The sequence below is a fragment of the Ascidiella aspersa genome, chromosome 4, assembly GCF_963924565.1.
Source record: "Ascidiella aspersa chromosome 4, kaAscAspe10.2, whole genome shotgun sequence".
NCBI lineage: Eukaryota > Metazoa > Chordata > Ascidiacea > Phlebobranchia > Ascidiidae > Ascidiella > Ascidiella aspersa.
This window is the reverse complement of record NC_139450.1, coordinates 20,445,318-20,472,846: the sequence shown is the minus strand read 5'-3', so window position 1 is coordinate 20,472,846 and position 27,529 is coordinate 20,445,318. Positions and strand designations below refer to the sequence as shown.

The 27,529-nt window shown below is 34.0% G+C and overlaps 1 protein-coding gene across 1 annotated transcript in view; it reads right to left on the bottom strand.

Moving 5' to 3' along the window:
* Positions 1-2,241: 2,241 nt before the first annotated feature.
* LOC146148610 (uncharacterized) overlaps positions 2,242-27,529 on the bottom strand; it is a 50,553-nt gene continuing 25,265 nt past the window's right edge. The window contains exons 7-23 of the mRNA XM_083387811.1: positions 23,771-23,902; positions 22,437-22,573; positions 20,244-20,381; positions 18,808-18,934; positions 15,783-15,881; positions 15,543-15,717; positions 15,010-15,081; positions 11,395-11,486; positions 11,139-11,228; positions 7,936-8,049; positions 7,119-7,655; positions 6,936-7,040; positions 6,733-6,838; positions 6,561-6,664; positions 6,364-6,455; positions 5,879-6,190; positions 2,242-3,385 (exon numbers count right to left, since the gene is read on the bottom strand). Of these exons, the coding sequence (XP_083243937.1) occupies positions 3,200-3,385; positions 5,879-6,190; positions 6,364-6,455; positions 6,561-6,664; positions 6,733-6,838; positions 6,936-7,040; positions 7,119-7,655; positions 7,936-8,049; positions 11,139-11,228; positions 11,395-11,486; positions 15,010-15,081; positions 15,543-15,717; positions 15,783-15,881; positions 18,808-18,934; positions 20,244-20,381; positions 22,437-22,573; positions 23,771-23,902 (2,618 nt within the window). The 3' untranslated portion in view covers positions 2,242-3,199. The remainder of the gene's footprint in view (positions 3,386-5,878; positions 6,191-6,363; positions 6,456-6,560; positions 6,665-6,732; positions 6,839-6,935; positions 7,041-7,118; positions 7,656-7,935; positions 8,050-11,138; positions 11,229-11,394; positions 11,487-15,009; positions 15,082-15,542; positions 15,718-15,782; positions 15,882-18,807; positions 18,935-20,243; positions 20,382-22,436; positions 22,574-23,770; positions 23,903-27,529) is intronic.

Genomic DNA, 27,529 nt, shown 5'->3' with positions numbered 1-27,529 from the left:
GACGGCCGAAGTCGTTTGATGTAGAATGACCTGCTTTAACGCAGTAAACATCACGCCACTTTTGGGGCATTATGACGTAACACGAACGGCTAGTAGTGAACAAATTAACAAGCTCAGCGCATAAGGAAAGAATATTACATACACTTGTTAGATACTGATTTGTGACAGAGGGGCTGGTCTAGAATCCACAAAGGATGCGGGTTTGGGTAGGTTTGAATAGTAATACTTGGCCCACCCTCACCCAAATTTTATACATTGCTTTAATAGTTGCTTCAACGCTGTGGTAGGATTTTAAGCCAGCGCCAAATACAGTTTTCATTAGTCATGTTGGGTACATCTCATCACCTTCTTTTGTCCTCTCTGCCTTGTATACAGCGTTGACCAGCACACATAACCATAACTTTCCTGCACTTATATCCTGTGTGCCAGGTAAACTAAAGCACTATACTGTCAAAAATATAATTCGGGAAACGAAACTCAAGTAATTCTTGTTTTTTTTTCAATTTTAGGTTTATAAAAACGAACAAGCAGCAATATATTGCTACCGCAAGGAGTAGCCTAAGCCAAAAAATCGGTTGTGCGTCAGAGGTTTACTGGAATATTACGTAATAATGCATATCAGTACAGGTTGTGCACTCAAGCTGGCTTGAATTTCGCGCCATGTAATTACGACGCTGGAACGGATTACTTTTCAATCCGGATTGAACCTTAATCTAATCTGCCCGCGAAAGGTGCATATAAACAGGCTTACTGACATCTAAGTTACGAATGATCTGACATCTAATTTACGTATCTTGGGAGACGCCATTAAACCTAATTTCATAAGTTAAATTCTGTAAAGATTCCTTAACCCTGCTGAAAAAAACAAACTGTCACGAACACAATACTGTGCCCGCTACTTTGGAATACACTTCAACGTTTTTCAGCCGGTACGTACCTAGAAGTGTTAACTAATAGTTTCGCTTTAAGCTAGGTTTCTCAGTGGCACAAAAATACACGTGCGTACTTTAATGTAAAATGCCCTGCTTTACCGCAGTAAAACATCGCGCCAATTTTAGGGCATTTATTGTGACTTAATACAAACGGTTAGTCGTAGACAACAAGTATAACGCCCACAAAAGAATAATATTAAATACAACATTTAAGACACTTATTTGTGACACAAACACTGCAGATCGAACTAGAAATGTGTGCAACAGTTTAGTTAGCGCTAGTGTTAGTCAAGTAATAATAATGTAAATGATGTGATAGCGATGTAATGGTTGCATTTTTTAAGGTGATATAAGCGCGTTAAAATCATTTGGCGTGCCCTTAAAAATCAACTCGCGTGCCACTTTTGGCACGCGTGCCAGGGGTTGCCGACCCCTGATCTAGATTGTATAATCCTACATCTAGAATCAAATCAAAACATCTAAATCTAGATTAAAATAATCCAGAATGGCAACTATGATGGTAAAACATAAGCGCTTGCGACTGTTCATTTGACCCACACAACGCCTCTAGTGGCGTAAACCATCTCATTACGCTAGTTATAATGGACTATCATGTGGGGGTTCGTTTTGCCCCTACACTGTGCTTTGAACGAAACCCTAATTTCCCTAAAATACTTCCAACTTAAAAACCAACTGTTTCGGAACAGGGCCTTACCTACAAATTATTTAGCAAAAAAGTAACTTCGCCTTTACTTAAGCTTTAGTAACAAACACATAATTTTACTGTGCTATCCTTATATCAACATCCCCCAAACATATTTAGTTTCCTCGCTGGTTTGTGCAAAATCGAATCTGCCTAATTTTTGGCGACAAACGTTTTTTCGACGATAGTCAATGTTCACTAAACAAATATTGGCGCTGGCAATTTTCGTTAACGAGAAAAGTGAGGACTACGTTTTGCCCCGCTTTCCTCTCAGTTTTTCGTTGCATTTGATAATACTATGGATTATGGCAGATCAAAAATACGTTTTAATCGAACTTTGTGTTTAGCCTGCCTCGCACTTGTTTTACCTCTTATGTAGCACGCAACCACAAAATTGTTGGGAATCAATGCATTACAGTCTTATCAGCTGAATAAAAGTAAAATGTTTGAAGTATAATGTAATACAGCTATTTTGCAAAAGGCAATCGTATATTTTATCCTTCGCACGACACAGGGCCTCTAAAAAGAAAATGATGCTTGGTGGCGCATGCGGCTCCCGGAGCCTGGTTTATAGATTCAAATAAATGTCCCACACAGGCAACCTAGCCCTAGGTACCACATTTAACATTGACAACGTAGGGTTTAAAAACAAACAAGCATAAACTTCGTTAACTGATTACAGATCATATTAAAGCAGATTGTATTTGTAAATGTGACAACCACAATGCTATGGCAGTCTAAATTAGTGATTCAGAACTGTATGTGGCAGATTTATTGCGTCTTTACTGTTCACCACGTTACACATCTTGAAATATAGATGCCTTCATAAATTTGCTTTACAAAATGTGGTAAAAAATGTGTATTTACAAACAAAACCAGAAATGTAGGCACCAAGGTATTTTTGAAACTTCGTTAAAATAATAAACATGTTGAGAATATTTTTTAAAAAATGGCAATGTGTAACATCCCAGTGATTCCAAACTATGAAGGCATCACAAGTTCTGTATGAAATAGAAAAGTTTAACCGAAATTTAATCATTTTTCCAATCTACTTACCAAAAAGGCTAGTTGAATTAGTTAAGTGAAATAATATGAGAATCAGCGCTACATAATCATTTGGGCTACAATTATTTAGTGAAAGTTTTGTAAATCAGAGTTATGAAATATGCCAATGAAAAATATCAACGGTTGAAAAGGTACAAAATTCTAGTTTATAACCGTGAAGCACAATTACTTATAATAATTTCGTTTGGTGCGTCAACACACTTGCGTGTTGCGTGTATGTTATTGTGAGATCTACATTCAATAAAAAATGTAAGTGCAATCACAATAATAGACCTTAAAATAGAAACCAACAAAGCTGGCTCGTACGCGACATGACGAAAATGTATTTCGAAAATACCAAATGCGAATAGCAGTTTTAGGAGTAATGATTTTGGTTGATCGGACTCTTCCGATGCGTCCTGTTTTAAACGGAAATCTGTAGTAACCACTTCCACAGAAATAACAGCGACAGCAGCAGTACCAGCAGCGGAATGAAAAGCAGGAATGAGTGATGATTAATTCAGCTATTCTTCTTTTTTTTAGTTCCTCGTATGCTATTGGGCCCAATCGATTTGTTATTTTTTTGGCTTTCCCTTCCTGCTTCCACCAATCTTGTGGCAAACTCCCGATTCTCAAGACCTCGAACAAAAAGTGATTTGGCCTCGGACAATTGCTCTTGCATTACACTGCAACGCTGGATATTGGCCTTGATAAAAACACAGTGTTGTTTAAATTGTTTTTCTTTAATTTTTTTTTTGAAAGATGGCTGTTTTAATTACGTAAACGCAAAAAAAATCTTTGGCTTTGTTTTGCCATGTTTGTGGCTCTGTTTTAAGCCTTCAGCCATAGCCACTGCTATGCATACTATAACATGTTGTACTTGACTGTGTGACTCTAAGCTCGGCAAACAATTTCTATTAAATTGGATTATAAATATCATTTCTTCAAGCATTATTTTAAAAAATTCGGCGCTGGTCTAGAATCCTACCACAACGCACATTATTTGGGTTAGAGTGCGGGTTAGCGTTTTGGGTTAGGGTGGGTCAAGTATTATTATTAAATAATGAATATAATAATACTTGACCCACCAACAACCAAACGCTAACTCGCACCCTAGCCCAAATATTGTGCGTTGATTTAATAATTGTGGTAGGATTCTAGACCAGCGCCAAAATTTCTCCCAAGTTAACCAAAGAATTTTTGTCGCACGTTTTAATCTGAACTGCATGTTTGCACACGAGTTCGCCCCAAAACAGCTTATCTATGTAACAGTGTTAGGGTAAGAAAAGCCATGTGAACCCCCAGGCCCAAGGTTGTACTCTAGCATGCCTCTTATGTATTTCTTTATGTCACAAAAAAACTTCTTTTCTTAGCTAATTTACTTGTTATTAGCCTTGTATTGCCTTTTCATGGCAAATGTGATACATTCCTTATGCGAACACATCATTTAAGTTTAGGAGCGCAACCAAAAGACCGAATAAATTAGGCCAAAAATGCTTGTCACCAGAAGGCTGCCAAGATTCTGCCAGCCTGGCAATTGGTCTACGTTTTTTGGTCCTACCAAATTGTATTTTAATTGAGCTGCCTTACTATTTCGGTGCGTGGAGGAATGTAGTTATGTGTTCAACACTATAACTAACGTTTTTTATCAGGAATCCTTACGACCACAACTAAGCAGGTTGACAAGATTAACAATATAATTTAAACCAATGATCAATCCTTGGAACCGACCGATAGATTCATAGTCATTACAAACTTCCCGAAAAAAAAAATAAATATTTATTTTTCTGTAACCGTTCGAGTCATTAAGCTGCAACCATAAACATCCTAAAAGGGTGATATTAAAATCGTTCTTCGTGGGTGGTAAAGTAATTTGTTCAAAAAAACAAACAATAAATGCCCCTATAACTACACGCAGCAAGCAAATCATACTCTTGTTTGAAAATAAAAAGGGATTAAAATGGACAGCGAAAGAGAGCAATTTACAAACAGTAAGCCATATTGACGCAGAGAGTGATTCGACATAATAAGTTTCTTACACCGCACAAAATCCGTCCAGAACAATTTTATTACACAAATCAGATGCTTGGCAAATTAGTTATTTCCTACTCTCTCTAAGACATTTCCAAAGGCAGCCGGCGTAAAACATAACGTGAGATGTTATCGTTGGCCGAAAAGTGTCCAGAAGGGCTTGACCACATAATAATACACATAACAAATTAATGTTTGAGTTGTTTGGTAGATATTTCAACTGTGTATCTCGCAATATTCGGGTAAAAATCAGATACGCTTAACATGTTAAACGTAAGGCAACAACGAACACAAAGTTTACTGCTGGAATTATAAATGATTATGAATCTAGGGAAGTGGAACGTCATGGCGGTGTAATACAAGACCAAAAAACTGCCACCTAAGGACATACACGCCCGTAGATGGTAAACCACAGTTCAATAATATTTTTAGATGTTAGGAGTCACCCAAATATAAAATTTTAAATCCCCGCAACCATATCTTAAGAATTTTAAATTTAAAAGAGATAATAAAAGTATACGCTTTCTTGTAATCAAAAGTTTTTCTAACATCTAAATACAATTCCAACCAATAAGCAGCCAGATAGGGTTCCTATCTCTCAATTCCTGAGTAGCTTTTAACTGTAACTATCTTAAGTGGGTGGTATGTGTGTGTATTTTTTTTAACGAATTCCATTATTTGCGTCTTTATTTTGACGTGTTTGCATCTCTAGCTGTGAGTTCGCCTATGCCCAGTTTGATTATTATTGGCATTTGATCAGCCAAGTGTGAAAAGCAGATAAAACGGTAGCTTTATATTATCATTTATGAATACGTTTTTTAGAGCTTTATAAAATGTTTGATCGTGCATTTTACTGCGCCATTGTGTTAATACCTTATATTACTGCCTTTAAGCAGTTGCATAAGCAGTTTCCGAAAAGTATAATGGTTAGGAAAATAAGCTTTTACTATTTATTCCAGTCTCGTTTTTTCGTATTGAAAAGTTTAAACGAATCTGTGTTAGGTGTTTCGTATTATATTATTTTCTTAATAATACGTCTTGGGTATTTATATTCAAAAATATTTAATTGCTGAGATGGGTAAAAAGTTAAATGTACATATACTTACAAAATTTTCTCGGGGTGATCTATCTATAGTTCTATACAATAAAATACTTGAGCTATAGTTACCTGCGCCATCTCTTCAGTTTTTAAAAGTTCTTCTCTTAAGCGCGAGATTCGCCTCTCAGATGGGGTCAATGGAGAACTGCCATATTCACCAATGGTTGAAGAAAGTGGTTTACAAAACGCTGAGGCAAGGTTGCGAGTTTGAGTAGGAGTTGAAACAGTCCCTGGCGGTGCTATCGGCAATATCTGGGCGGGTGATTTTGCACCAGACGCGTCAACTGGTGAACTAGGTCCATTAAACATTGCCTGGCAGTGCCTAACTAAATCTCCTTTAATGTGTTCTAATCTTGACAAAGCATCAGCGTCTAGTGTCATCTGATAAAAATTGAGAAAAATCAGTGCATATATTTTTATCATAATCAAAATAAGTAAAATAACTACCGATACGCTAACCCTAATAAAAGTAACTACATTGTTGTGTAAAATAAAAACATTACAAACGTTTGGTTTGTGTTAAAATTTATATTTTATAATTACATATAACTTACAAGTTGTTCAAGCTGTGTTGCAAGGTGCTGAACTTTCCAACCATTTAAACGCTTGATATTGAAACATTGATCGTGAAAATTTACTCGTTTTTCTAAATTATAAACAGTAAATAAGGTAAGGTGATGCCTTTTTAGGAAGTCAGTAACACAAACTCTTGGCTCTACTATAAAAATCTTACAAGTAACAAACAAGATACCTTTTACTTTGATGTCAGAGTAATGTGTGAAGTGATTGGTTGCAGCTCGTGATCTATGACCATTTAGCAAATTAATAGGTGGTCTTTCTCGACTAACAACATACCTATATAAAGTAGAAAACAAAGGATTATTGCAATTTAATATACTGCCAAAATCATGTTTGAAGTTTACCTTACTCCATCTTTATCCGTAAACTCAGTTGGTTTGCTTGCATCAAATACACTTGTTGGTTCAGAAGCTGTGCCTGATATTTTGTTGTTGTTAGCTTTACCAGAAGCTATAAAATCACAAACATCGAGCATGTAGATTAAACAACATTCATCGTCCTGCTTACACTTCTTACACTAAGTTATAGTAAAAAAATATAAAATTACCTAATTGGGTATTCATTAAAGATACAAGAGGTTGTTCATCTTCACATTCATCAGCATCATCTGTAGACATTTCATCGTCAATCATTTGAAAATTAAAAGGAAGCTCTGAAGAATGCAAATATCTATATTTTAGGCTAAACACTTTTTTTAATATCTGCTTTAGTATCATATTAAAGAATAAACCTTCTGCAACAATGTGAGTTTGCTTTCTTGGCTTCTTTCTTGGGGACAAACCAACATCAGGACTTGCTGAATCAATCATGTTCATGGTTGCAGAATTCGTAAGAAGCTTCTCTGATGATTCTTGCTTGGCGTCAGGAGTATCCCGTGTTGACATTTTTGAACTTATTTTATTGAATGGGCGCTTAAGGGAACCACTAAGTGAACTAAACTTTAGTTTTACTTTAGCTTCCTGTTGGACGTCTGTACCAGAGCATCTAGAATGTAAAGGCACACTTGCATGAAGTTGTTTAATTTGCACACCCCCAAGCAGAGATGGGGAACTACTCCCGTGATCCGTTCTTTGGTGTGTATTGTTGTTAATCCTTGGAGCAGCACTAACTGTCACCATGCTTCGCTGTTGTAATTGTCTGACTTTGGATCCCGGGGGCTGATGTAAACTTGGATGGCCGACTTGGTGTTGACCACATCCAGCATCAAATGCCTTTGTGGTTTGTATATGGTAGCTATGAACACGCTGTTGCGATATTTGACAGGAAACTAAAAAATGAACTTTAGATAAGCATTTTAACAAATAAAGGCAAATTAGTGTTTACCACTACAAAAATCATGAATATTTTTCTATGCCGCACATAATAAAAATATTAAACCTAGAGATTGCAAGTTTATTTGCTCTCCAAAAAATCAGCATTTAAAGATTTACAAAACATGTCACAAGGCCAATTTGATGTAATATGCAGTTACCAGTTACTAAGTGAATTCTATTTTATTATATATGTGTATATATATATTTATATATATATATATATATATAGAACACCTGAATCACTTTTGCCTGTGTAGGACAATGGGGTTTCGGTTTCAACACTGAACTTGTGATCAGTAGAAAGTTGTGTTAAGCGGCTAGTGTGCGAAGTTACCACCTCAGCATTACCTAAATAAATAATATTAAATAACAATCGATTTTCAAGTAACCGTGACAGGCATGACATATCATGGCGTATGACTTTAAGTAATGTTATAATCTTTTCGAGCCACTGAACACTAAATGCATTAAAATATTGTGCACCAAACAAATAAACAAAAAAAATTTTTTTCCGATATTGTCCTTAGTCAGCAACAGGCACACACAATTACAATCCTATTACTTAACACAGTGATCGGCAAACTTTTTTGTCGCGGCAATTTGGGCCGCCGCCCACAGTTTGCCGACCACTGACTTAACACGTAATATAAATTTATTACACAACAAAGAATGAAGCAAATTAGGATGGCATATTCAAACTGGTAATAACTAGGAAATCCAACAGTCCCCAAACAGTGTTTTGTAAAATTTTAAGCAGCCGAACCAAAACTGAGCCAAATATGTTGAAATAAGGTTAAAGCTTAACTATGCCTGAATCAGCCTATCTGTGTTTCACTCCTGCATGACATCATAAATAATATTTCCGAGAGTAAAGTTACACAATGTTCAAGTTTATTGATGTTTGCAAAATGTTGAAAAAAAATTGTTTGTTGATAAGCGTATAACAAAAATACTAAATAAACCCTAACCTAAATATTTTAAGCTGGTTAATTAGGTAACAATATGAAACCATATAATTACTCGAGATTATGTTAAAATGGCAGTGGACAAATAAATCGCATAACTCAAAAAAACATGTGTAAACTCTACAATAGCGCAAAAAAGGATGACATACACTTCTTGCCTATTAAACGTAACATTGCAGTTTGATTAGATGTTTAAATAACAAGCTGTTTTTTTTTTTATTTTTACCACTTCATTGATGTTTAAATTAGAACACAATAATTATAAATAAACATAGTTATGCAATTAAGATAATGCAAGTTACTTTGATTTAACACTAAACCCGAACAGAAACTTTATAAACTGGTTTGAAATACCTTGGGTCAAACCGAAGCTGAACTGGAAGGTTTAAACTGCTTTTTTAAACGGATTCTAAAAAACGTGTTAATCTAATCCAAACCTGAATGGGAAAAGTTAACAGTTCGACTAGATCAGGGATGGCGAACCACTGTCCCGCGGGTCACAACGTGACCCACGACAGATTTTTGATGACCCACTTGTCTCTCCAGAAATACAGATATGTTATAAATTATTTTCAGGAAAGGATAAATGTAAAAAACAAACACTTATTTCTTATATAGCACTATACTGTTTAAATCAGTGCTGCCTAATCTAGTGGTCGTGCAAAAGTGTTTTAGCGGTGACGAGTATAGTTCTACATTAAATGCACTTTAACAAATGCGTACAGATAAAAAGACAACTAAAAGCATTTTGTTTACCGTTGTGAAACGTAAAGGGTAGCAAACCTTTAAGACTAAAAGTTCTGAAAACCCTGGTTGAATCAAACTGAAAAGCTTTCTGCTGAACTCATGTAATCCCATAAAAATACTGCAGAATTTATTATCTATTTAGGTTCCTAATATTCGTGGGAATCCGAATTTGAAAATCGCCCAAAAATCTTGAATTACCAACCCCGACAATAACACTTAAAATAACACAGCAGCAAAGTTTCGCATAAAATTAGCAAATAATTAAATATATGACCCACTTCAGCATTTTTTAAGGATTAAGGTTGTGTTTGTGACCCCCGCGATGAGAAGGTTCGCCATCCCTGGACTAGATGATAATTATTTTAATAAATCCAATGTGTTAAACCAGTGAATTTTGATCGGTGTTACATAGAACATAACTAATAATTTTCTTGCGGAACACCTGGCAATTCTTAACAGAATGGTGATGTTCCGCGGAACATAGGTGGAAAATAACCGATTTAAAAAGAACAAGGTTATAAGCTGCTTGCTATGTGAATCTTTGTTTTCTTGTGGTACACAATTTAAAACTGTAAACCCTAATATAAATAACATAGGTTATTAAGTAGATATGCTGACAAATTCAGGAGTAGCATCAGTGTTCACAAATACTATTTTTAGATGACTAATCACTAAAAAAAAAAGTTTTTCATAACCTAAAAATTAGAAAAATATGACTTTATTCATTACACATCAATTTTATGCTAATCTCTGTTATTATTTTAGTATTCAACAATGCATTTGCAAAATTTCTTTTTCGAAGCATTGCAACCCCGTTTAAGTTTGTGATAACTTGCGCGACCCCCAATTATAGTGTATGATATATAAACCAATAAAAAATATTACAAAATTGGCTAAAATGCCTGGATTTAAGTATCACAACAAGTTAAAGTTACGGTTAGAGCGTTCACTCATTTTTATTAGACATTGTTTGACTAAAGCTACGCTTTATTCAATAATTGAAAAGTACAACGGTGACGTCATAAACACGTTTGGTTCACTGCAGCAAAAGCCACATAAACACAAACGTTAGACTGGCGGTTGCTTTTGCTCCTATAAACTTTTAGTATATATTGCTTGTTTTTTTATGAAGTTTTTCTTTATCAAATACTACACGGCAACCCCACAGACAACAACGCCTTGTGACCCCCAGGTTGGGAACCACTGCTCAAGGCTCTAAAAATACCCTTAGCTCTTAAGATTTTATCAGTGACTAACCATAGAAGGAATAACTCTGATTTGACCAAATATGCAGTAACTGACCTATTGAAGGTGTTCATAAGATTAAAAAAAACAGGTTGTTTGCTGCCAAAATCTGTCCAGATGATGTCACAATGCTAGTTGGCATCAGTAGCACTATTAGACTACAGAAAACAATTTAAATATCGCTTTACATGCTTTGTGAAATTCAGCATGAGAACTCCTTTTCTCCATCATCTAATAATTTATCAAGTCTCATGTCTACAGAAGCTGTTTAAACTACGTCTACAAAGTTACTAGTAGCTAGGACCTTCAATCTTTGCATTTTAAAGTAAAAAAAAATAATAGCACAGTGATTTCACTTTTATCAGTTTAACAACCATATGTACCTCAAAAAAATGACATAACTTTTAGTTTTCAATAAATAAGTTCAATAAATTAGTAGTTAATGTTTTATTTAAGGTAAAAACATAGTATTATAAATACCTGTTTTTATGCAAGTTGTAGCATTGCAATCTTTGGAACTAACACCCTTTCGTCCTGGTCCCATACCATTACTGGTAACAATCTGTTTGACTAATAAAACAAAATACTATTGCAAGTATCATCATAAATTATTACCATGAAAATCATAGGATAACATACTTAAATTTTTAATTTCTGTTTTTTAAAGTAAATGTACTTTTTTCACATTGATTGATTTATCAATATTGAAGAACTGATTTGCCACACAATGACCTACCTTTGCCAGGTAAAACAGGTTTAATATTTGAACCAATTGAATAGTTGTTTTCAAACTGTACCAAAGAAGGTTTGGCAATGTTGCCGGCATCGCTGTAATGAACAAAAATATTTTTTGTTACCTTAAAAATATTTTTTGTTACCTTAAAAAAATATATATTTTACTCATCTGCTAATGCAACAAATGCCAGGCAAAAAACTTTGCTTAAGTGTACAAAATTTGATAAATATAAAACAGGATTTGAAATTTAAGTTTTGTTTGTCTAGACTTCTGATTAAGTTATACATGAAAACCCGCCTCAGTGCTGAGACAACTAATACCAGTTAATCTATTTAAATACACTGCTTAAATGACAAGATAGTGAACTAACAAATAAATTTAATTAATTAGTTAAGACTTAAGTATAAATTGTTTTATATATCGACCAAGAAGCCATTTAGAATCACTGGTATATATTAAATGTTCATGAACTGAACAGTGTTACAAAACATTTTTAAAGGCCCCATATTAAAATATAAATAGCTTTTTAATAGAAGATAATAGAAGTGTGCTGTACTACAAAACTTATTAATCCATTACTGTAAGGCAAGCTGAGCTCACACTCATGGGCTGCATCATCCTTTCAACAGGCCTATGCACTTACAATCCTATTATTGCACAATGAATAATATTTTTATACAAATATGAATCAAGTAAATTAGAATCAAACATTTGAACTGGTGATAGTGGATAGTTACTTTCATAGTGCACAGCTGTGGTGCAGATGTTTTGATAATCATAACATAATAACTTCTTAATGCTTCCCCACAATAAAAACATCTCTTTATAAGGATAAGGCCTGTGACTGTGTGGACTGCATTTAATCGACTGATGATTATAAGTTAAGTTATTATCAGTATTACCTGTTTAATTGTAACAAATAAAATTCAATTCTTCGTCGTGTGAGCTTAAATGAAATAAAGTATGTAACCCAAAAGCAATGTTGTGTGTTACATAATAGTTTAACTTATGCCTAAATGTTGCACTGCTTGGCACTACCCGTTTGGTAAATATAAATATCATAACATGTGAAGTGTTTTTTTTGCGGAGACCATGCAGCCAACATAGTAAAACAGAAATGGCGATGATTGTCGGGAAATCAGTTTTAGACGTAAAACTTTAGGTTGTAGCAGCAATAGTTTAGACTTGCATGTTAGCAAATAAATACATAATCCCAGTGCCAAACTGCATCAAACAGGAAAAAAATCCTCATACGTGAGAAAAGTTCCCTCAAAATAAAAATTCTCACTACTGTTCAAACTGTTGCAATAAAGGCAATAATTTGCAAACTCTGCCTAAATTTGGCATTGCTAAATTTATTGTGAGAAGTCATTAGGCTTTGACCTCCATCACTATCAAAATATTCTTGAGAAGGTTTGTTGTATATTATCCAGGTAAGTTTTCGTATCTTGTTTAAAAGTAAAAATTGCGTAACTTCTGCAATAAACACCATTTTTTGTGAGCTGTATCAAGTTTTGCGTGGGTAAAAAAACTGGGCTTTTAACACGTGACCATTTAAAAGTAAAAATTGCTATGACCATGTTTAAAAGTATTGCGAAGGCGCTTGCTCTCATAGAAATTTTTTTTGTTTGGGAGCACAGGACTTCTTTCTCTTTTAGCTTATCGAGCCACTTGCTTACGAGGTTGCTCGATTTCTCTCTTGCTATATGTGAACATTCGCCGAAGATATAGAACATAATGATTTATATACAAGAAACTTATTTTTATATCTTATAGATAAATAAAAAGAAAACAAAAAGTTTCCAACACCTAATGAATCTTTACACAATAAAGTGTCAAACTGTGTGCCTTGGTACATTAGTGCGCAGCAAAAGATTCCTAAGTGTACTGCAGAATTAATAACCTATTCATATTACAAATATGCTAGCCAAGCATAAAACTGTGGGTCTCGAAACATTATTCTTTGTTACGTCATTGTCACCATAATTGGTAACAGGCTTAGTAAATTATTTTCTACACTGGTTTTGTCATCGTTAGGTTGCTACTCATTCGCTCATGGTATCTTGCCTATTACTTTGTAGTACTATGCCACTGATATGGTTGATGTAGTTAAGATTACAGTCCAATAGTTTATTTTATATGCTTATCAGATGTAATACAGCTATTTATATGATTACGGAGGGGAAATTTTTGGAACGTTCTCTACATCTATAAAGGTAGTCGTATTTGGGCATTTGGGGAGGAAGATTTAAGTTTGAAATGGAACCAGTGTTAAGTAAATTGCCTGCTGCATCATTGAAGTGTGGCTAAAGTGCTCTTTAACCGTTGCTGACAGAGCTGGTACCTGTTATGATATTGTGACAAACTGCACAATTTTATATATTAGATGTTTATTAGACTTGTGTGGAAACATTGAGGCACATGGTAAAAAGCCGAAGAGTAAAAAAAAATAATGAAAACATTTTTGCAGTGTGGGTTTACTTTAAATCATAGTAATGGAGGGAGTAACCTCTTTGCATAAATTGCAATAAAATTTTGATGCAGAAAGCATGGAACTCTTCAAATGAAAATAGGATTTTAATATGAAGTATGGACAGTATTCCAACAAATCAAAGAAATATTTAAAAAAAAAAATTCCTCTGTATTATTTAAAACCAGGTATTTGAAAGCCAAATTCGGCCAGCTTTCACTGTTGGCGAAGATCTCGTTTTCCATGCAGCTGTTAAAATGTCAGAAATAGAATGTGGGGAACAATATGGTGATGAAATTAACAAAATTATTTATCTAATGACACTACCTACAGATAAATTGCTGAAATCAGTGATGATTTAATCCAGTGACCAATCTTATAATAAATAAAAGTTTTAAGTTTGCAATTAAGCTTTGGGAAATAACAGAGGTATTAATCATGCAGAGCTGCTACTGTATGTGCAACATGTCCATAAAGAAAGTACTGAAGAAGGATTGCTTTTTTAACACCCTTTTTTGCCGAAAGCTACACTAGAGATATACATTTGCTCAAGTTGACGGAAGTTTTTACAACTATTAGTTTACAATAGGATAAATGTGTTGCGAGTCTCAACAGATGACAACAATGTAATGATTGGTTTTGTTATATATGTGAAAGGGCATGCAATTGAACGAATTACTTTTACTTATTGCATGATGTTAGATAAGATTGATATCAAATAATGGAAAGTCTAAACTATGCAAATCAGCTTGTCAAAACGACAGAGGTTTCAAACATGGCAAACCTGCTATTTGACAAATATGACAAATTGCTTTTTCGTCGCTCATGTTTGATACCTTTGACTCGAGTTGGAAACCTTTGAGAACTACTGCTCTACACAATGCATTGTATACTATTCACTCGCTTAATAGCTGGTGGATAATTAGATTAATGTTACATGACCCAACAACATTGACACCTATTTGAATAAATAACATCAAATAAAGGTTTTCATATTATTCTCTTTAAACAATCACATTTTGAATGTTGTTGGGTCATATAACCTATTTGAATAAATAACATCAAATAAAGGTTTTAATATTTTTTCTCTTTTAAACAATCACATTTTTCTCTTTAAACAATCACATTTTTGAAAAAAAACTTACCGGTCAGATTTAACCGGTGAGCTTCTATCTGTGGATTTTGAATCAGATATAAAATTGAGCTTTTTGTTGATGCTGAAAAGAAATAGATAACTTACTACCAAATTAACATTTGCTATCACCCTATATTCTAATCATTATTATGACAATATAACAAATAAATAAATTGTATTACCATAATCCCCCACGAAAAAGCAAAACATGTACCATATCATTTGGAGCATTAATAAAAGGTGCCAAGCTAGTGGTTCTTGGGCAAGTGAGTGAAAAAAATTCCCTAGGGAGAATTGACAAAAAAATTGGGGACTCTATTCATAAGTGGTAATTATTTATGGAAAAATATCGTTTCATTGAGGTTACATGTAGCTATTCTCCCTAAAATTTGATTGACACATAATATTAGGGGAAACTTTAATCTCTACACAAATGGCCTAACAAGTCCCAATGAAAAACTTTATTTTGTTTTTGGAATTTTTTTCTTTTTAAATAACTTAGGAGTCTTACTTCGATTCAAATTCACGGATATTTTGGCTAACCTAAAGTCTGATCGAACAGGACGTCTCAAAATTGCAGGTTTAGGAGACATGTTAGGAATATGCTGAATGGAAGTTGTAGATCCTTGGCCAATTGATAATTGAGGTTGTAGCAACCTTGGCTGTGATTCTAATACTCCTGCTGGAGAGCTGGAAACTGCTTGAATCATACTTTGTCCTGAAAAAAATATTATTTATTTTTCACAACTGTACATAATTTAAACAACTTGACTTACTACAAACCTTGAGTATAAGCAGCAGAATTATTCTGATTTACTCTAGGCTCCATAACAAGCAGTGGTTGGCTTATTCTTATAGGGGAAATTCCACTAGGATTTGACGCTAAATGCATAAATATAAGGTAAAAATAAAGTAAAGATAAGTTGGTATAGTGCACCTAAATGCAAACAAGTTACCTAGACTTTACATTTATTCCTGTTATTTACAATATAACATTGATTATTAATATGTTAGTCAAAGCAGAAAACTCACATTACAGCCAAAATCAGTGGTTCTTAACCTTTTTTATACCCACCCCTCTTTGGTAATTGTCCGCCCCCCGGTTAAGAACGGCCTAAAGAGTTATCAGTGCAAAATTTTTATAAGAAATATAAATTTAGCTGGTCACCTAAGTATTTAGTGCACAATAATAGATCTCATTTGCATGAAACATTCATACTCAGCTGCTATCTAGACCTTCAGAAGTCTTATTGACGAATGATAACGGCACAAATATCATAGTCACTTGGAGCTTCAAGAGGGGCTAACCAAAATGAGTTGATTAATTAAGGATATTATGTGCAAGCAAGACCAGGCTACACACAACCTCGGCCAAATACAACAGAGTTAACAACTCAATCCTGTAGTCATCATTTAATAAGTCATGTAGGATGAAATAATTTTGTTTTTGTCTAGATCAGGGGTGGGCAAACTTTTTTTCAACACAAGCCACATTTTAAAATTCATTTTTGCACAATCACATGATATTGGGCTTTAAAGACCAGAACAATTTTTTTTTATCATATGGTAACAAGTTATGAATATTACGGATTTTTGATATGGTTGGTGTTTAACACTGCAATGTCATGTCACTTGATAAACAAGTTTTTGGGGATTCTAAAAATAAATTACTGTTTTCCAACAATGTGATACATTAATAAACGAAAGATAGTTTTATTGAGAGGTACACCTCTGACTACTGTATTTATACTTTGATACTACTTATTAAATGAATGAGCCACAAAAAACATGTAAAATACATTTTGGATAAGCTTATTGAAAAATCCATGAAGCTTGTTGGAACTTATTTGCCAATTAACGTCCAGCAAAGCGACCCTGTGTGTTGAAACTGCTTAGTGCGCGATCGTTAACTTCAGACAAAAAACTAAACCAAGACAGTAAAGCATGTGTGATTGATTTTGGTAGAATCATGTTTGGACTATCAGCAGCGCATTTTCCTAAGTTCCATGTACTGGACCACGCTAAATTGCAAGCACGTCTCTTGCCATCTGCAATACTAAACGAAGATTGTTTTCCTGGGTGTTATTATGCCACGATTAGTGCAACATCTGTGCAGAGTAGTATGTTGAATCAGCTAAAACAAGCTGTGTTTAAGGGAAAATAAGTTGTGTGAATTACACACTAAACACGGGGACTTAAGATATGCTTATAGAGATTAATTTTGCGGTAGTAATCATTACATAAAAAAGCCATTTTGAAAGTCACAGTTAACCACCTCTTTAGAGAATCTGCTTGTTAAAAAAATGCCGTTGTTACACCAACATCAGATATTAGCGCGCGCAACAAGGAATACTAGCTGCGCCTAACTTGTTGTTTTTAACGATAAAAAAGTAAAAAGGCTCGACTTTACATTGTAAATTGTCGAATACACCCTTGCTAAATAGCCAACGCAACGAATAATGACAGGTGATATAGAAAAAATCTCCTGCGTTTACGGTTTACCAAACAGGAGACGAAAAACGGCATTTGCGTTTGATTTCACATTAGCTTAAGGCGTGTGACCTAATTATATTAAAATCATTGCCGATTCGAACGGTGTGTAAAACCCGGACAAAAACGAACAAAAAATATAATATCACTAACGTAAAGGGGGTCCGGAGAGCAAAACCAACCCCTGGATCTGCCACTGAGCCAGAGGCAACACACAGTTTCAAGGTGGATTGGATGAAGCAAAAAATTTCACAGGTGAGCATAGTCCTGTTTTTAAAAAAACTTTCAAACAGGGAGTATTGCGTCTTTCTCCACTGTTCATAATACAACTTTGCTTTTCATAATTAAAATGTGTTAAAAAATAATTGAAAGAAAATATATGCCAAATTAAATCACAGTTCTCAAAATGAGATAGAACAGTGGTTCCCAAACTTTTTAAAAAAAGGTCCCCTTATACACAAAAATATACACAAAAACAAGTTGTTTATAATGGTATCAAATAAGACGGATTCACTTGCAGTCTCAGAAGCAATCGTTGTATGTTTTAAAACCGTGATCGTACGGCACAAAATGGCAGCGCAGCAAGCTCTAAAATTGTAACTATCATTTGCACAATGCAATAGTATGACGCCACAATGCACAATTAAACTCAAAACATGCTATCACATAAATAAACAACTAATCATAGATTGTGATGTTGAGCACAAAAACGTTGGAGTTAAGTTAGCGTAATATCACTTTGTGCGTATAGGTCAAGACTGAGTTTGGCTTTCTTTTTTTTCATACAATTATGCCTATGTATGACATAGTTAATTAGTTATTATTATTGTGTTTGTTAAGCTTGGTTTGGAAAAGTAAGTTGCCTGAAAATTTTATTGCACAAAAAATGTTCTTCTTTAGGAGCGTTGTGTTGATTTTTATTAGGAGCTTCACGGTTCCAGAAAATTGTCATGCGGACCCCAGTTTGAGAACCGCTGGCTTAGAATTTAGGAATTAGAAATACAATTTGTGCTGCATGAAAGAGAAAAATACATTACTGATGCTTTATTACCCTTAGTTAGCATGAATACCACAATGTTTACATGTTTTTAACATAAACTAAAAATAATGTATTAGGTAGTAAATCCCCATGTTAGAAAGGTTACTTTGAGGTGTCTGCAGAGCCCCTAATGTTGGCCAATTGATTCAAAAATTTATAGAACTGATTTTTGTTTAAAACATAACGAAAATCAGGCAGAAATGACATATTAAAAAAAATATTTAAATTTAAACATCCAAAACCTAGGTGTTCTACTATGAACATCATGAATTGGCATACCTGGCAAAATTGAATTCGTACGTATTGAGTTATACGCTGATGCAGTCTGAGTTGGGTATGGAAAGCTGGGGCTAATACCAGTGGGGTGTGGCATATAAATCATAGGTTGCATCACTGAAGATCCTGTCTGGAATGCAGTTTAGAAACACTAAATAAAATCAGTAATGAAATTACCTTTTATTATTTTATAGTTTGATAAGTTTAGAAGTCTGGATATTTTTTTTTATTGGTCCAGGGGTGAAAACAAAGAAATCCGGAAAGAACATGTGATATATATTCTATTTTATAAACAGATGTAATAAAAGCAATCATTTAGTATTGTTTTTAGAAGGTTTTTGTTTTAATAGGATGACATCCAGCATTTTAGCTTTGTTTGTGGCAAATAAAATATCGTGAAAAAGGAATGTTCAAAGATAAATAACGTGGGTACAATCTGCTTTTGAATAAATGTATAATTAATCTACATTTTTAAACACAAGCATTTAAACTAAGCTTTCTAATGAAAACAGTGATTAAACGTTCCACTGCATAAAGATAAAATAAAAACACCATCTTCCCTAATAACTTTAACCGTAACCCAAATACTAACCACAACTATTACAGGCCCCGGGAGTGATCTCATATTAAATCAGCCAATTTGAATAACATTTCTGACCTGACCCTTCTCAAATTTAATAAAATTAACATTCACAGCAGCAAAATTATATCGTTAATCATTTGAGGGTTTATAATGTAAATATCATCCTAAAAAATAAATATTTTTTGATAAAATGTTGATTATACAATGCATGACACAAAAAAAAATTTAGTGGAGTAATACAAGCCTAATAACAATTTTTTTAGTTTTGCATGGTAGGTAAATATGTTACTAAAAGTAAAATGATTTTTTCAACCGGACTTATTCAAATGAACAGCATGGTTACATATGTAATATAAACATTTTAACTGGTTGTTGATTTATGTAATATATCAACAAACGTAAGTAATCTCTCACGTGTTTATGTGCATGCTACCAGCTTTGTTAGCGCAGCTTTCAGATTATAACAGCAGTGATGCCAGTTAAGTTTCTCCTATTGAAAATTGGATTCAAGCCAGTTGGGGAAGTGGTTTAAATTTTATTCCATAATTACTCCACCCCAATTTTTGTGTGTCATGCATGCAACATTATGATATTTAGTCTACACTCTGCCCGAAAATATTTTATTTACGATGACGCTTTTACGATATGGAGCCTCTGACAGGTTAAGTTCTGATCCAGACTATTTTGAATCTTATTCCGTCAGAGATATTACTGCTTATTGGGCTTTATTAACTCGTTTGTCTTAATACTATGGAATTATAGATTATTCTGATTTGGAAACTGTTTATTTGTAAGTCCTAATTTATATAGGCTGGACAAACTAACCAAAATATAATCTAATCACTGTTTTCCTTACTGAGCTTGGAGCAAGTGATGTCACATTAGCAAGTGAGGAGTGGACAGTTGTGGCGGCTGATTGACCTTGCTTAAGAATGGAACCATATTGTTGAAACTCTGTAGTACGAACATGTGCTGATATTCCACTCACAGAAGGCTATATTAAAATATTAAAATATATCTTTGGAAAGGTAGCTTATTTTTAAGAAAATTAAATATGAGAGACCTAGTCAATCAAGAAATTCAGAATTTGTGCATGAAACTTTAATATTTTAGTATCTTAAAAAAACTAAATAAAAAACTTTAACGGTTAGCACTGTGCATGAATATAAGTTGGAATTTTGAAGTTTGCAGTATCTAAGCTTTATGCAAGTAAGTGTTTAGGTTTTTAAATATTTAAACTGTCAGCAGCCCTGTTGTAGAGTTTGATAATAACATTTTTAATACTACCATCAAAATGAGTTTCCTAAGATATACAGTGTAAAAAAATGTAAACCTGTCCGACTGCATGACAATTTACTTTTGATAAAAACTTTTGAACATTTGATAAAAAGCAAATTATTATGGTTTAAAAGGACTCCATACAAGTATAGCAAATGACAAAACACAGAATGCGAAGCAAAAAAAGAAAGAAAAAGTGGAAGGATAAACTAAGCGATTTTTACTTGTTACTCTTTCAAAAATGTTGTTTAATAAAGAGTACTTAAAGGCAAGCTAACATATGTGTAAGTAAATAGGAAGACACAAGACAAAGTGTAGGGATAGTCAACCAGGCACCCACTAGTCACAAAGTGACCCATAACAGGTTTTCAGCGAAACAATTGTTTTTCCGAAATTAAACAAAACATTATAAAAGGTTCTAAAACAGAACAAAATGTGTAAAAACACATATAATTGTAACAAGACACTACTGTTTAAATACAATTATTACAGCATGAAAAACTCCCTGCAAAATCCGTTTTGACACTATAAAAATATTTGTTGTAGCTTTGTTAACTTTATTTGTTCTCAATGTTAGTGTTAACCCTAATTTTCATAACTCTATTTATACAATAATTTATAAAGAACCTTATGGAATATGAATACAAGACAAACTTAATAAGTATATTTATGAAGTTAAGCAGCAAGTTTTACATTAATTTTATCATGGAATTTAATTCATGGTCCGCTTTTTTTGGACCCTCTTAATATAAAGGTTCTCCAATCTCCATCCCTGGCATAATGCATAAAGATGTAAAATTGTAGATTCAGCCCCATCATTAGAAAATAAAAAAAATTCAAGATTCAAAAGACTTGATTGGGACTTGTTTGATCTGTGTTCAGATTTGTTGTTTTATATAGTGATTATTTGGATTATCCACAACAGGGCCTGTGAGAAGGTTTTTGTGCAGACAATATTCTAAGTGTTGTATTTGCTTAAGTCATGAGTTAACATAGCTGCAGCTAACTCACTGTTTTTTGAGTGACTTGTCTTGACTTTACTCGTTTGGTTAACTAAACTTAACTCAAGTTTTTTGGACAAATAAATCATTTAGGCAAGTCACTTGAGTTCAAATAAGGTGTTTATGAATGTATTGCTAAACTTTGGTTGATTACTTTGGTTGATTACTTTAATTTTACATGTGAAACAGTTTGCTTGATATTTGTGTTTTTTTGGAGGTTGCTTTGTGAAACAGTGCACTGTAATAAAATCAGTTCATACATTTTAATAGCTTAAAACATTTTTTAAAGCAATTGATTTGCTATGGCATTTACTTGGACTGCGACTTGAGTTTGTAGTTGGTGAAAATGGCTTGCCGTAGATTTGAGATTTTTGTAAATCACTAACCAAGATTTAATAAAAACACACTGCAATCTATATTTTGACAATTCCAGAAGCTGAACCAAACGTACAAGAAAGCAATACATTTTTACAAATCCATTTAAATATTTTCTGTTGAATTTATTCTAATGTTATAACAAAATGTCAATATTTAATTGGTACTCATGTAATATGTTTCCATATGTTTCCTTGGTATCTTTTAAGTAATAAAGTATGTAATACTGGATTTCTGTTACAAATATTTTTCGGAAAATCCTTAAAAACCTTTGTCAACTACAAACTATACTCAAACTATATAAACTTTTGTTATTGCACTTTTGGGAAACAGTAAGGAATAAAATGAATGAAAACTATAAAAAGACACAGAGTTGGAGTATAGGAGGAATATACCTGCTGAGGAAATACTTTGGCAACCTGAACTGCTGATGTAGTTATTGAAGCAAGGCGGGGTGAAGCAGCAGAGTAGGTAAAAGATGATACTGATGTAATAGAAGTTGTGCTGGTCGAACCATGAGAAATAGAACAACCTGAAAAAGTTATTAAGACTTATTTATACAATTAAACTCTGTCATTAACAACAATTGAGGTTTGCCAGTCATTTACTATCTTGCATGAAAAATAAACGCGTTTTTTTGCAACAATTTTTTAATTTATTGAGACCTAAATAGTGCACATAGGCAGATTCGGGAGTAGGGCACCGATCATGGCCCTATCAAATTGGCAGTTTTGTCAACTTTACTAATGTATAGGCAAAAGAGTTTGATTCAACTTTCAGATTTTTAGCTTTGTATTTAAAAAGCCATCATTCATATGCCATTCTGAACATGGCCATTTGTAAAATGCAACCATATAGCTGTTTAGAGCTGTTAGGTCATTAACGTCAGATGGAAAATAGGGGAATTCCCTAAGTTGAAAATTCGGGACACCCTCCTTTGAAACGGTCACGCTATGCGCCTGCACATAAGTGTACAAAAACTGTAGTCTAGCCCAGTGGCATTCAAAATGGTAACAAGGAGACAAAACCCTGACCCGCGTAATAGCATTCAATCTATGTTCAACCAGAAAAAAAATAAGCCATGTGCAACAAAAAATTAAGAAAATGACCAAGGACAAGAAGGCATCAATTCCTAAAAATTCTTACAAATGCAAAACAGGAAGAGTTTTGCTAAGGCATTTCAGTTTTGTATAATAAAATAAAACAGTTGTACTACTTTAGATGACTTGTTTGGAACAATGAATTAAATTTGTTTTTACTTAATGTTAAAGTTGTCGATGTACCAAAATACCGGACAAACTTATAAAAAGAAATGGTCAATTAAACACTGATAATGTTGCTATATTAATTGATAATAATCCTTATAAGCAACAGACCAGCTTGTTGAAGATTATAGGATTATACATGGATATTTGACATACATTCAAGTGATCATTTGCTAACATATTGTATATATGCATATTTGAGTTAAAAATTAAATAACAAATAGTTACAATTTTAAACATCTAGCATTAATATGGTATAATCAGGAGCCTACTGTGATTAAAAAAGCAACAGGTTGCAGGCTGAAGAAAATGATTAGGAAACATTACATCTTAACAACATAGTCTTTTTATGTTTCAGACAGGTTTACTCCTATTTGTCTGGCATAACTTCTATTTCTTGCAACTCAACCGAGAAACAGACAAAGCAAGATAAACTTTGCAAAAATATATAAATATGATCATACCTGTTTGACTAGTTGCAATGACTGAACCTGCACGTTGTGCGGTCAGCTTTCTTGATAATTTATGGGCGCCAAGTGACACACTTGACAGGGAGGAAGTAACAGCAATTCCAACTTGGTAAACATGTTTTCCACCTAACAATATAAAATTAAAAAAAAAAAATTTTTAATCCTGAAAGATATATTATAACTTTGGGCAAAACTGCAATGAAAACCATGTAGCAGCGTGGGCAAGTTCACCTTATCATCAAGCCTAGTAAAAAAATTTTTATGCAGAGTATACGAATAATTTTTTTGGCTTTATATTAGGGCGGGTCGCGTAATAACTTTTTTAAATCCACCTGCCTCATATTGATTTTGATAAATAGACACCTTGCCTACAACAAGCTGCTGAAGTTGATCATTGGTACATAAATGCAGAAACTGTATTGTTTTCTATGTTCAGTTCACACCCTACTATGGACGAAGATAGGAAAGCGGCATTGGCAAGAAAAACTTTGGATACACCCAATAGCCAATTAAATTTTCCCTGGAGTTGCCAGTAATGAGTTCAAAAGAAACTAGGATGCACCAGAATTGAAAATTTAGTCGGCTAGGAGTCTTGGTTTCGTTTTTCCTCTCTCGTTTTTCCTCAGCTTGTTGTTGCAAGATAAAGGCTACCAAGTTGCAGAACATTTTGTAAATACTGTCAAGTTGTTAATGATGCTGCTGAGAGAATGGTCAAGTTAAACACTGATTACTCAGCAAACATCACTGATGATGCACAGCAGCATGCTAGCCTCCTGCAAGTCGTAGAAGAACACCGGCGATAGTTTCCAGACTTTAAAAAACCAATCGTTGCAAAAAAATTATTTTTAGCTAATTTTCAATGCTTCTTTGTGTTGAATATTTGTATTTGTTGTTGATGTATTACAAATAACATTTTACAATACTATTTGCCATCGTTTGGTAACAATAGAGCCAATTTAGCAAGTTTTCGCAATAAAGGGAATTCCCACATTTCAATGATTTAACTGCTAAACTTTGGGGGCTTTGAGGAGGGCGAAAATTTAAATTTTTTTTGGTCAATCCTATTTTTAAGGTCCAAACCATGGGAAAAACTTCGAGTAGCTAAACTTTTCAAAAATTTTCACAATCTGAACAACCCTAATGGCCATACGCATTAATCTACATAAAGTCTATTTATCAAAATATATTATACCTTGCCGTATTTAAATTTATTGTCGCGGTAATACATGAAAAGGCAAGGCCATGTAATAAAGTTTCACCCATTGTAGAACGCAGGGAAGCATTGTGACAAGCTTTAATAATATGGCGTTCGTAAACTGTGTCGCCAGATTGGACCATAAGCAAAAAAAGATCGAAAGTTTTCTTAAAGGTAAAGCTTTTAGGCGTCAAGTGCCAGTTCGTCACTGTCTCTGGGAATGGGATTTTTGGTTTTAAAGCGGCACAAATAAAAATAAATGAATAAAATATTTTGATTGCAAAATGATTCTAAAATTAATTTTGCATAGTTTTTACCAAACTAACGTGTAAGAAAATTAACCCTTGGGAACTACCCCTTTTCATCTAAGCCAGAGATGTCCAACCTTTTTACAGAACAGGCTGCATTGCCACTTCAAAAAATGGATGGGCCACAAAACCCATTAAATTAAAGGGGGTGATGTCATACTTTACGTCATAAAACAACTTAAATCATAAACATCCGCTCTTCGAGAGTGAACTCGTGTGCAAATATGCAAGTGTATGTCAGCCTTATCGCACGAAGCGCGACAAAGAGTTTACATGCCGTATCATGCCATGGTATGACACCTTTTTGGGTGATATATTTCTCTAAAATGGTCCGCAAAACACACATCTTGCTTAACAATGATAGATGCACAAGCGTTCGATGGCTGTTGAAATGCGACATTAGACTCAGTTATAGCCTCAGAAAAAATAGGAGATTGGCCATCATCAAATACTGCGCGTTCTACACGTTTTGATAATAGTCGAAACAATTGTCTTAAATAAAGACTACTGAAAGTGAGAATAAGTGGTGGGCCACACGTAAGTATCAGGCGGGCCGCGGGTTTGACATCCCTGATCTAAGCCATAAATTAAGGTGGGAAATTGTCGGCCCATATCTAGTTTTGCTTGCAGAAACAAGTTAAGCACACTATGGAGGATTCAACGTATATACTAAACCACAAATCAAAGTGAAATTAATAATATTTAAATGTAACCCTGTTAATAAATGCTATTTATAACAGCTCAGTAACACAAAATAAATATTAAACACTAAAATATACGCCCCGCCAAACCACACATGAACTTTTACTCCCCGACTAGTTGCAATTGATAAAGATTTTAAAAACATAGTTCAAACCATTTATCAAGAGGATTGCAACTGACATTCACTCATTTACTATTGTACGTAAAAAAGGTTTTAAATTAAATTCATGGCAGCAGCAGAATCAAGAAACACACAATGAGAATAATGTCAAAACCAGGGCTTTGGAGCGGGAGCCCTGGAGTCGTGCATTTTTACCAGAGCTGGAGCTCTACATGAAATTCAAATGGAGCTGGTGCAGTTGTTTAAAAAATAGCTCTGGCTCCGATGTATTTCATAAGATGCTATGCTACTACTAATGACTGAATTCACATAATTTAACAGCAACCCTTCACAAAATTAGGAATTGTTGCCTCTTTGGCGTCAATTTTTCTAACTAACAACGTATCTGGGGGATTTGACAGCAGACTGAGCAGAGCAGTCAGCTGCAACCGATGATACTGAGTGACCCCATTTGATAAGCTCCGGAGCTGGAGCTAACCTATGATAAAAAAGAGTTCTGGAGTAATTTAACATTAACGCCTGGTCAAAACACTAAAAAATTTGATAATCTGCTTTTGCGAGCATCCCATTAAGTTTTAGCTTAAATTGACTACACTTACCGATCTCAACATATCAACTTGAGTCTTGTTTAAAGTGTTAGTCTCTGGTTGTGTTCAGGGTTAATAATACAGGGTAGAAGTTTATACTTGTGAAGGAAGGTGTGATGTATGTTGCAATGTAATAAAATACTTAAAATGCATTCTTAATAGGTTTGTAAAAAATTGGTTATTGGTATAATATTTCACCAAGTTAACTTGTTTCCTTTTTTTATATGCTTTTATTATTTACAACAAATCATTTTAGAAAAAAGGGGTAAAATAAAACACTGATAATGTTGTTATATTAACCGACAATCCTCAGCAAGGTGCAAGCTTGCTGCAGACTGTTGAAGATCACAGGGGATCATACCAAGATTATCTAAAAAAAAACTTGGCTAAGAAATGAAGAAAGCTATTCATTGATGTTTCTGTTATGTTACTGAAAACCTGTGACATATATCAACTGAAAATCACTAACAAACGTAAAGCCGTAGCAGCAATGTTCAAATTGTGCGAAATTTAAGCAAATATGTAATCTTGCTAGGTACCAGAAGTGGGGCATCCAGGGAGGTTTGGGGGTCGGACCTCCCATCTTTTTGTAAGTGACAATATTGTTTTTTGTTTTTTTGTCATGGTTTAACTCACCGTCCGAAGTGCCAACATTTTTAATTTAATTGGGTCAAATGTCTTAAGCTAATTCGAAACCAAAATCAAAGGCAAAATGCCGTTTTGCGATTCTTGTTAGGTCTGCCGAAAACGTAGGATATCTTTTCTCTTTCGCCTTTTGTTCGAGTTGGCTGATCAGCAGTGTGTGTTCGACATTTAACAACAATAAATCAAGCGGTCTCC